The 12502-nt window shown below is 34.7% G+C and overlaps 1 protein-coding gene across 1 annotated transcript in view; it reads right to left on the reverse strand.

Moving 5' to 3' along the window:
* LOC138701409 (uncharacterized) overlaps nucleotides 1-1778 on the reverse strand; it is a 39726-nt gene extending 37948 nt beyond the window's left edge. Inside the window, exon 1 of the mRNA XM_069828267.1 lies at nucleotides 1508-1778. Coding sequence (XP_069684368.1) covers nucleotides 1508-1521 — 14 coding nt within the window. The 5' untranslated portion in view covers nucleotides 1522-1778. The remainder of the gene's footprint in view (nucleotides 1-1507) is intronic.
* Nucleotides 1779-12502: the final 10724 nt, after the last annotated feature.

A 12502-nucleotide genomic window follows, 5' to 3' on the forward strand; every position in this document is an offset into this window, starting at 1 on the left:
TTATTTAATCTCGTCTTTAAGTTTACACATTATACGGGAATCACTTTTCTTTTTTCTGCATTGTTGTGAAGTATGTTATTCATGTTTTTCCAAGTGGTGGCCTGAACATCTGCAGACTTCTACCACATGAGTACAGACAGGGTGCTAATGAAGATTTCTAATGACAGGGTGCTAATGAAGATTTCTAATGAAGAGGGATAGCTTAGAATCCTAGACAGAGAATGCCACACATAAAATTATTATTATTATCCTCATTCGATAAGGCTCAACACTTGGTCGCACTCAGTTGCTTGTCTTGCATGATGATTTCTTTTAGTTGGTTATTTAACGACGTTGTATCAACTACTAGGTTATTTAGCGTCGATGAGATTGGTGATATCGAGATGGTATTTGGCGAGATGAGGCCGAGGATTCGCCATAGATTACCTGGCATTCATGTAACTGTTGGGGAAAACCTCGGAAAAAACCCAACCAGATAATAATCAGCCCAAGAGGGTATCGAACCCGCGCCCGAGCGCAACTTCAGACCGGCATGCAAGAGCCTTAACCGAGTGGGCCACGCCGGTGGCTGTACCTTGATTATAATAATAAATAATTATATCCATAAGCAGGCTTAAGGTAAAATGTGTAATTTCTAAGTTACTGATTGCTGTCAGCTTGCGCGTGATGATAATACATCAATATTATTTTCTTTGCTTACTTTATACTGTACTTTATAAAGTATACTCGAATTAAAACAATGAAATATATTTTGTGAGGGGAGACAGAAGTTATCCTCCCTGGCACGGATGTTAATATGAATTTATGAGAGGGGGATAACTTTCCAACAGGGGGAGAAATCCCCCCGTTAATGAGCACCCTGAGTACAGACTGTTACAAAAGAATCATTACAGTGCTTCCATTCCTCAAATAAGGTACCTATAGGAATTCTTATACATTCAGAAATTTAAAATAAATATTATAATTTAGACATATGATCTGAAGACATTAATTCATCAATTTAGGCACAGAAATTTAATCATAAACAAAAGTAAAAAAAAATATTTTGAATTCAATATTTTCTAACGTTAATATAAAAAAATAGTTCATGCCCCCCCCCCCCCATAACTCCGCGTATGGCCCCCATTATACGACTCGTACCCCTCAACTAACCCACTAACCTTGTCACATACCTCGGCCTCAGGTCACTTAGATGTCCCCTCATTTAACCCATCTAATCCATAACAAAGCGCAAATCGGATGCCCCACAAATCAAGACATCAGTCCTGTGTGAAATATGGGAAGATATCGAAGATTGATCCTTTATTGTGGCAAAGCATAGGCATATCTCTTATTTTTCTCTCCAACACATTATTAAACACGAATACTATGATTTTATAAAGTCATTCAAACTTTAAATGCTTTTTCCTGAAAAACTGCAAAGAAAAAATGACATATTATAACACTTTTACCTTGGAGCTACAGAAATAATGAAGTGTAAGAAAGAACAAAGTAACTTGCCACATACCTGTTACTTAACATTCTGATGGAAGCAAATTATTAAATGTTTAATTTACTCAGCACCACTTGTCACAAACTTCATGAAACATAACTTCCTCTAAATGTCGTTACAACATTTAATGCCAATGTAAAAAGAATTCTTAATAATTATGATTCATCCAACTTCCTCCTGCACCTGGTTCCCTTATTAAAAGTGGAAAGTAGAAACTACGTCATAAAATATTGTCTTTTGTTTTATTTCTCACACACACGTTTAGCAAAATCTGCATATGATCATACCTTTTTGACGCTAGATGGCAGGCAAGTGCCAACGAGTCGTGTATGTATGTGATCTGTGGAGTAGCTATCCACTGTTAACGTCATAATACGTGCTGCGTAGCGAAACGTCATTATAATTTCTGCCGCTAGTTTCGCCCCAAGTTCTATAAAATCAGAGTCCGTGGACATCCAGAGTAGCGCAATCACCGAGTCGGCCGCCATTGTTAGTCCTTTTCAACACGCTAGGGATAGGAATATTTAAAGTAAAACTCAGATATTTTTTATTTGAAGGGCGAAAACGTCTCAAGGATCTTCTTACATTATACAACATTATTGTCAGTCAACATACTAATGGAAAAAAAAAACTTAATTTAATAATTATAATAGCATAAATATACATTTAAATGTTCAATACATTCCATCATAAACGTCACAGTTGTAGGTATTACAGCAACAAGAACTTAATAAATTACAAGTAACAAATTAAAACAACAATGTTGCAAATAAAATAACAATAAATCTAAACATTTCCAACTACATTTCTCGTGTAAACTCTCCGGCTTCCGCATATAAGGGGACACCATAATGAAATTTCGCGAAGTTCATTAGTATTAATATTTCACAACAGTGAAATCCATAACTACCATACTTACGAAGCTAGATTCATCAAACTTTTATTACTGATATATCTGCTTAATAGTGACAAGTGTACAAAATTGCATCCGCCTATGATACGTGGTTTGCATTTTATTAATTATTTTATTAAAATATTGAACCGCTTTATATAAAAAGTCACTTGCACTACAATTGACATTATTCTTAAGTGATTTTCACTTATATGGATCCTTACATACATGGAATCAAAGCTTACTATAGGGTTTGCTGTAAAATTAATCAGTAAATTACTAGAATTTTTTATTATAAAAAATAAAAAATTAATAGCCATAAAATTTCCTAGTAATTTACCCATTCGCTGTACAGAAAATTCCAATAGTAATGTTTGTTCCAATGTATATAAAGAATCATATAATTGAATATCAATTTAAAATAATGTAAATTGTGACGCAAGGGACTTTTTGTATAAAGCAATACAATATTATCCTATTAAGTTATTAATAAAATGCAAATCCCTTATTATAGAGAGACGAAATTTTGTACATGTGTTATTACTAACTAGATATACTAGTGATAAACATTTTGTGAATTTAGCTTTAAAAATATAGAAGTTAGTAATTTCAGTATAATGTCCCCAAGGATACACTGACGTGAGGTTTTGTCATTTTTGGTCAAAAAAATCGTTTCTTTGTTTTTACCTTTAAAAATTCATTTTTGGTCTAAAGGTGCCCTCTGCCAATTTTCATGACCATACGACCGGTCTATCAGCTATTTAGGGTCACAGTTTTAAAAGGCTGCGGGCTCTGACTGTTAATTTAAATGCTCCGTCCACGCCCTCTACTCTGAATTCTGCGACCATTTTGGAAATTACGCTCTATTTGATACATTATTTATTATATTAGATTTCCGATTGATTAGTGCAGTTTCTAGACTTCTCGAAATATTTCTTCATAGAATCCAACAGGTGTTAGGCCTACTTCAAAGGCTGCTTTCTTTTAAAAAACATTCAGTTACAAAGGAGAGCACAACTCTTGTCTAAAGGAAAGTTCCGCTTGTTGCTAGTAGCCATAACAACGTATTTTCCATGCTTGGTTTTTGTTTGTGATACAAGAAATATTTGCAAGTTCCTAACAGTTTTATTGTTAGTGTTATCCTAATAGTGTCTAAAGTCTATAGTGATTTGTAAATAATATTTATCTATTATAGTGTTTTCATAAGTTTACATAGTTTTTTAGTCACTTTTGTTTACTAGTGTAGGTTAGGTGTGCACAGCGTGGTCGTGTATATAAGGGTAAGTTCTTTATATAATATGCTAGGTCTATATGTTTCAAAATGCCTAGAAAATAAAAAAAGACAGAGACCTGGTTCATTATTATCATCCAAAACTTTGAAGTGAATTTTCTCCACTTTAATTTACTGTAAATTTTGCATTGCTAAAAATTCTTATTTTTTTCTACAGATTTTGTACTACGTGCATGATTTTTTGTAGAGGTTCTTTTTTAAATTTATTTATTTTATGTCGTTTTAACTTAGGAAGTCATATCGCGAAAATACATAAACAATTCTTACAGTTTACAGAGAGTTTATTGTATTACAATAATCATTAGAGGTTTTTGAATATGTTCTTAACAAAACTTCTATCAGGATTATACCTAACACTCTATTTTTTGTTGTTGCTGTTGTTTAGTCAAATGTCCGGACATGTTTGAATCTCATAAGTACCACCAAAAAGGCATCACTCATGAGGCAACTAGGCCAGGAGATAATGGGGTAGGGTGGCCAGTTGGTTTCTCCCTCCAATGCATACTTCGCCGACTAGCTACATATTACACTAATCAGACTTCATATATATATGCAAACAATTGTTCTTCCTCTGACACATATCGTCAAGTGAGATGTACTGCCTGATAATATATATGTATATCAGCCAGAATATCAATAAAAGGTATTTTAATACTATTTTTTTACGCTCGAGTTGAATTTTTTTTCTGTTTTTACACTTTTAGTGCATTAAATATTTTTAATTATTTTTTTAGTAAAATTAAAGGAAAATTGTATAGTAAGTATTGTTTCTCAAGGTCTGACAAGCATGTAGACAAAAATTCTGGCCATAATAGTAGCAATTTTTTAAAACCTAAATTTACACAGTTTAAAATTACAAATTAAGAGTACAAAATTTCAGAGATCTACCTAGAATAGTTTAGAAAATTCAAATTTCACATCAGTCTAACCTAATAAGGTTTCTAGTTTCTACGGTCTTTGCATTTTCCAGTCGAGCCAAACAATACAATCTTGTCTCAAGAATGAATTCAGAACTTCATAAATATATTATGTCATTCTTGCAAATAGCAGTCCACACCTGTGGAGTCAGCGCGTCTGACCGCGAAACCAGGTGGCCTGGGTTCGAATCCCGGTCGGGGCAAGTTACCTGATTGATGTTTCTTCCGGGGTTTTCCCTCAATCCAATACGATCAAATGCTGGGTAACTTTCGGTACTGGACCCCGGACTCATTTCACCGGCATTATCACCTTCATTTCATTCAGACGCTAAATAACCTAGATGTTGATACAGCGTCGTAAAATAACCCAATAAAAAATAGCAAATAAGATTAAATTCAGAAATGCTTGATTTGTAAGGGAGATGGTAAAAATTTGACACTGATCCTAATTGGTACGTGATTTTCATTTGTTTTATGTAGAAATATCACTGCTGAAACAACTTAAATTCTAGATTAGTTTTATAAAAATATTTTGGAGCTCAAATTTTGAAAAAATAAATATCAAAATACAGTCATTCATTAATCTCACAATGTATGCTCGGCTAGGTAGTGGATCGTTCCTTTTTATATTTATAGTCACTTCTTTCCTTTTTTCCTTATTTCTTTCACCTTGTCACAGAGAAAACAAATGTGCGCTTTTTTCAGTTCTCTGTGAACAGTTCTGAACACAGCAGCACTGCATTTTTTCGCACTTAAATTACATTCTTTCCCTATGCTGCTGTATACTGCATAGCGCGCGCTGGACCAACAATGGCGGATTTGTCGGCATTTGCCGGCTCAAACGATTGCGGTACTCTGGATATCCACGGACTCTGTATAAAATTATGATTATGATTATAGTTCCATTATTATACGTAGAAGCATTGTGTACTGTGAAAATTCTCTGATTAATTTTGCATTACTGATTGAGTACGAAGATTATAAATATGCCAAGCATATTGCAATGTTATTTTGAATTTATTGATGATATAAAATCCCCTTCTCCCGGGACAGTCACCGATACTTTTGACCCGAGCTAAGATGTATGCCCGAAATGTCCCCGGTTTTTTAATAAAATTCCCCAGATTGTCCATGCTTTCAAAGACGACTTTATTTTATCATTGTTAAGTAGTCAATATTGGTGATACAACAGTTATTTTTATATACGTAAGACAATGTAATAAAAAGAGATATTGAATACGATGTGCATGGCAGACAAGTAAAAGCCTATAAAATTCTAAAACAAATTAAGAAGTCTGAGAAAGATGATTTACAGTTAAAATCCATCACTGGAGAAAGCTGGCTGGATTACTACGAAAACCTCTGGACTATTAAAAATGAAACCACGCACAACAGAGTAACTGTGCAAAGTAATGAAAACATGGACCCTATCACAATGGAAGAATTAAAAGAAATATTGAAAAAATGTAAAAATAGGAAGGCCCCTGGATCAGATGGAATTAATATGGAATTATTTAAATACGCCCCAGAAACCTTTATATGTCGATTCTTAGATTTTCTGAATGTATGTTGGAAATATTGTCATATACCTGAGAAATGGCAGGAAGCTGTAATAATCCCTATCTTTAAGAGAGGAGATAGAAAATTATGCTCCAACTATAGAGGAATAAGTTTGCTGAATTCTGGTTATAAAATTTACTCAAAAATAATAACAAAACGAACAAACAATATAATAGAATATATGCTATCATAAGAACAAAATGGCTTCAGAAGAAATAGATCCTGTATGGACTGCGTATTTACTATCAATCAAATAATGGAAAAACATAGATAATTTAATATTCCTACATATATTGCATTCATTGCCTATGAAAAGGCTTTTAACACTGTAAATCGTACGTATAAAACTTTGGAAAATATTACTGAATAGAGGTATCCCACAACATTTAATATATGCCATAAAAAGCTTATATGTAAATACAACAGTAGCGGCCGGTGATCGAAATCCTCGGTGAGGCCAGATGCAACTAGTTTAAGTGCCTCCGATAGGAAATGTTTATTTATGATATTAATTATTGTTATATTATTAATATCATGATTACTGTATTATTATTATTATTATTATTATTATTATTATTATTATTATTATTATTATTAGTCTATTATTATTAGCCTACTATTGATGAAAAATAATGTCACTCACCAAATAAGCTGTTATGCTGTGAGTTTCAGTGATTGTTTCAGTGTGATGAAGCAACCCACATTATGTGTTGAAAATCCCCTCCTTTCTGTTCTTTTTATTTTTTTCCCTTGACAGCAACGAACAAGGCCAACAGAGAAGTTTATTTTACATCACATTACCACATAACCATTTATGTTGCCCATACCAGGATGCAATAGAAACTCGCGTTTTAAGATTATCTGTCAGAAAAATTGTCAGCGATGTCGTAGGTATCTCGGTAGACTTTCTCTTTATTTAAAACTTCCTTTCTTTCAATATTATTTCTTCTTGAAAAAAGGACACTCTAACAATGAATTAACTACACCAGCATTATTTCTCGCATTTATTTCTGTTTATATTTTCTCGAAACACATAACAACATTGGCCCAGATTCACTACTGTACTACGAAGTACAATAGTACAACATCCTCGCTCAGGTCATAAACTGAGACATAAGGGGAGGGAATAGTGTGGGTCTCTGCCTGCCAAAGAGCTGGAATTTGTGTTATTTACAGTAGCGTGCAAATTAATCCGAACACGACATATTTTTACATTTTCTGTCACTGTTGGCCTCACAGCTGCTCATACCGCTTTAATTGACATCTGTAGTACGTGTAATTCCATTGTTGAAGGTCTGTCGTTACTTTTTTTTTTAATATGTGACATTTTGCCTGTCGTTTTGTACTTATAAGCATTTCAGTTGTGTTGAAGACTTAATACTTCAATCCTGTGTACATTCTGTCGTCTTCACAAATGGATACAACTCCACAAAAACGGTCTAAAATTATAAAATTAGCAGAGCATTCTTCTATGACACAGAGGCAAATTGCTGCAGAATGTCACATCGGTTTGGCTACTGTTATAATTCGATCATAAAACGATACAGGGAGACTGGATCCATCACACCCCAGAGAAAAGGAAACTGTGGCCGGAAAAGGAAGACTTCACCTGCAGATGATCGTTTAATTGTCAGGAAAAGTAAATTAAATCCTAGACTAACTGCTGTCGACTTAACCCGCGAGTTAATGGCTACCACTGAGGCGAATATTCACGTCACAACAGTGCGGCGTAGGCTTTTGAAAGCTGGACGAAGGGCTCGTAAGCCTATTAAGAAGCAACTGCTAACCCCTGTTATGTGCAAAAAACGCTTAATGTGGGCAAAATTACATCAACACTGGACAGTGAATGACTGGAAGAATGTACTTTTTTCCGATGAGTCTCATTTCGTGGTCCACGGCCACTGTGTTTCTTACGTACGGAAAGGATCCGAAAAAGTAACAGCAGCTCATCTCCAACAAGCACCCAAATACCCTCCTAAAGTAATGTTTTGGGGTTGTTTTACACATGAAGGGCCTGGAGCATTAATACCTATCAAAGGAATGATGAATTTTGACAAATATATTCACTTATTGGAAACCAGAATCGTACCCCAGCTGCAAAAATCATTTCCGGATGGCAGAGGTGTGTTCCAACAAGACCTGGCACCATGCCATACGTCTCGAAAAACTACAGAATTCTTCAATAAGAAGAATATTCAGGTACTCCCCTGGCCAGGCAACTCACCCGACATCAACCCCATTGAGAACTTGTGGTCAATTTACAAAAGAAGAATGCAAAAAATGGATTGTTCTACAAAGGAGAAGATGATTTCTGCCCTCATTGGTGTATGGTTTCGCGATGAAGAAATGAAGAATATTTGTGGGAAATTAGTGGAATCCATGCCAAATTGTCTCAGAGCTGTTATTAGGAACAAGGGAGGCCACATAGATTACTGAGGTATGTCTTAGATACTTTTTTTTATCCCGTTTGAGTGTTTTGCATAAGTAATTACGTTGTTCGGATTAATTTGCACGCTACTGTATGACCTATTTAGGAAGACAAGTCATCATTGCTATTCCCACCCCCACTCTACCCTTGAGGCCGGCCCATGGATGTGAGGAGTGAAACCTGACCAGGCCACGAGGCCAGACGAATTGTGCCTCGGCTACAACATTTTAAGAGCAAGCTCAAACCCCGCGAAAATACAGGAAATTCAGAAGACAGACCCGGCACGAACGATTCTGGCCCCAGGAACAAATTTTACTGCAAAACAGGTCTACATACACCACAACCAGACCCGGCACGAGCGATTCTGGCCTCAGGAGTAAATTTTACTGCAAAACAGGTCTATATACATCATAAAGTTTTAAAATGCTTCTACAGCGATGCTTCATTCAAATAACTAATGCATTATATAAAAACACAAAATTTGATTTCTGTTAAGCCAAGTGACTGAGGCCTGGCCTCACTTGCCTCAGTCAATCAGCCGCCACTGAAATACAACGATCACAATAAAAACTAATAGCGGAATAAGTAAGGAGAAAAGAGAAATAACAAGAGGTGTACGACAAGAGTGCCCATTGTCACCTACTCTCTTTAATTTATATATTGACGAAATTGCCAGAATTCGGCAAAGAGAACTAAGTTCACATTTTATAATAAACAATACACCTATAAATACGATCGTATTCGCAGATGATCAGGTTGTATTTGCTAATTCAGAGGATGATCTGCAACGGGCACTATTTGAACTAAATCAGATAGCCTGCAATTATGACCTGAAGATCTCAATGAAGAAAACGAAAGTAATGGGCTTTCAGGGAAAAATGCCTCTAAGAACGAAAATTGTAATAAATAATGAGCCCATTGAGCAAGTTAATAATTTTAACTACCTTGGCTGTAATATATCATATGATAAAACATCTAATGTAGAAATAAAACTTCCAAAATTCGAACAGCTAGTAGGAACCATCGAAAGAACACTTTGCAACAAGGTCGGAAAGGAAACAGTCTTACATTTTTATAAAGTACTTGCCATACCGTCATTAATCTATGGATCTGAGATCTGGACTTTGACTGAGAAACAAAAGAAAAGAATGGAAGCAGCGGAAATAGACTGCTCAGACCATTGGCAGGTTACAGTCTACTCCACCATAAAAGAAATACAGAAATACGTGAAGAACTAAATATGACAAGTGTAATAACAACAACACATGAATATACAAATAGATGGCATGACCATATTACCAGAATGGAACAAAACCGTATTCCACAAATACCATATCAATATTAACCAAGAGGTAGAAGAGATATCAGTCGACCTAGGAAGAGATGGAGTGACCAATTTTAATTTTAACATTTAAAATACGTATGGAAATGGAACAGGCCTTATGGCCTAAACCGTGTTGTTTATGATGATGATGATGATGATGATGATGATGATAATGATGATGACAATGTAATAAAGGATTGATGACTGACAAAAACATTAATGGTTGATACATTTTCTTTCTAAATCGTACTAAATCGCGAGAAAAACGTGCTCGTAGCTATTCTACACTTTTAAGGTATGTATTAACGTTTGAAATGGCGTTTTTTTTACTAAAATTTTCTTTGTAATAATGTTAGCTGCAAAATCCTAGTACAGAGCATTGTACGCATAAACAGCAATAACTCAGTGAAAGAAATTTCAAAATTGAGTAATTTTTAGAAAATATATGGCATTTTGAAGAAATAGAATAATTTTTAATTAATTATTTTTTTTAAGGAATCAAAAAGTGAAATTGAAGTTTCTGATATATGGTTATGTTAGTCTACTTTCATGTCTGATAAATATCTTAAAAAGGTTGGTTAAAAAATGTAGATTTTCCTCCAAAACGTTAATACATACCTTAATGCATACACTGCTTTGCTTCATGTTGTTTCTGATTTAAACAAAAAATTTTTAATTCAGAAACGGTATTGTTCTAGCGGAAGTAGCATATTGAGTAGGTAGTCAATGGTAGCTATTGCGCACGCTAAACGAGTTTTGTACCGTGTACTGTGTAGTCTTTGTGATTGTAAAGAGAAAAATTTGGGATCAGAAAGATAAAAAAATACGAAAATGTGTTGTGATACGTTGTTGAAAGCATTCTTTAAGGTCGAATTAATGACCATCCCCAAAGCCATTTTTTAGTGCATAGAAAACTGGATCCTTGTGTTGGCAACACTGCAAATAACTGTCAAGCAGAGGCCTAAGATACAAAAGAACGTGTTTGTATTAATGTCGATTTTCAGTGTAAATGAATGTTATAACAAAAGTGTATGTCCATTAAACTATGTTCGCGGTCGTTCGTTGTTTATGTATTATAAAGAAAGTGCGTATTGGCGATAAACGCAAAACAATAAATTAAAATAAAATGGCTGCAATCTTTGGCAACTTTTACGGTTAATAATGACAATTGATTGACAATTCTTCCATATATTAAATATTTTATGAACTACAGTGCAGAGCGATTTAGAACATTATTTAAATTATCAAAAAAGATATTGACATTGTGTTGATTGAAAGATGCTAGTTAATCTCGGTAACGAATACCTCTCAGATTGTCGTATGCTCAGTTTCTTGTTGCGTTTCAGAAATGCTCGCATCTAGTCTACTCCGACAGTTTTATTTGCATCCCAGCTGTCAGGTACTTGTTTATTAGAGCTTTTTCATAGACCGGTTCTCGTAAATCACTTGTGAACATACCCTAACACAGTTTTGAACACTTCAACAAGTATTCAAAAATCATGTTTTTCTCTGAAGCACTGAAAATCTGAAGGAAGGCATACTTCAGTGTCAAAGGAATTTCAATGTTCGTTTCCGTTTCTTTATATATCTTTAATAGAAAAAGAATTAAGTAAATATAATGCACAATAGAATTCAAAATTCTCAGTGCTAGTGTACTCTAATCTAAATAAATATATGCTTCAATAACATGTAAGTTAATTTTCCGGTAAATGTTCAGCACATTACCAGCGCTTCGTAGCAACGCCATTATTGTATTTTTGGTCCAGGGAAAATACTAGTCTTTTACGAAGACACTCACCCCTGCCACTTACAGTCCCGTCGCTCTTATTTCCGGCAGCCAATCATGTTGCAAGTCGGCTACATTTAAACATGTGCGTCTTGTCATTCGCTGTTGATTTCGTTATGGACTTCCTAAAGCTCTATAGATACTGGGTACAATCGTCCGCCATTTTCGTTCTTTCCTTGCCGTTTGCAGCAAGCAGACGAGAATTTACAACAGTACAAATTTTAATTCCGCGCTCTTTTAGGTATATTTGTTTAAAATAATAATAATAATAATAATAATAATAATAATAATAATAATAATAATAGAATCAAGGGTAACAATCGATTTAGAGCCATGCAGCTGGATACTCTGGTAATTAAACCTTCAACAAACAATGCAGCATTTGATCCACATACATTAAACATCATAGTCAACAATTGATTTCGTTAGGTATACAAAAGCTATTTCAACATTTACTTAGCTATTTATTTTTAAGTTTCTCACATTAGACATTATAAGAAGAACGTAATCGACAGATTGAATTTTTTTCCGGCAGCGAGTCCCACAAAGCGCGGGGCCTGGGGTGACCGGCGAAGGGCCGGCCTTTCTATGAGAATCCACAGTTCTAACAGACCTAAGTTGTTACTCTGCAAACTGAGGTCCGCGCATATGTTACTCCCAGTAACTGGCAAACTAGTACGGTACAGATTTCGAATAGGAATCACTTTTAAAAGTAATTCTTTCTAAACATTTCTCTCGCTTTGACTCCCATCTAAAGTTAAAAATAGAAAAACTTTTGAAGGTGTCAATGTCTATTTTGATTTCGAATTTTT

This window comes from Periplaneta americana, chromosome 6 (genome assembly GCF_040183065.1).
Source record: "Periplaneta americana isolate PAMFEO1 chromosome 6, P.americana_PAMFEO1_priV1, whole genome shotgun sequence".
Classification (NCBI taxonomy): domain Eukaryota; kingdom Metazoa; phylum Arthropoda; class Insecta; order Blattodea; family Blattidae; genus Periplaneta; species Periplaneta americana.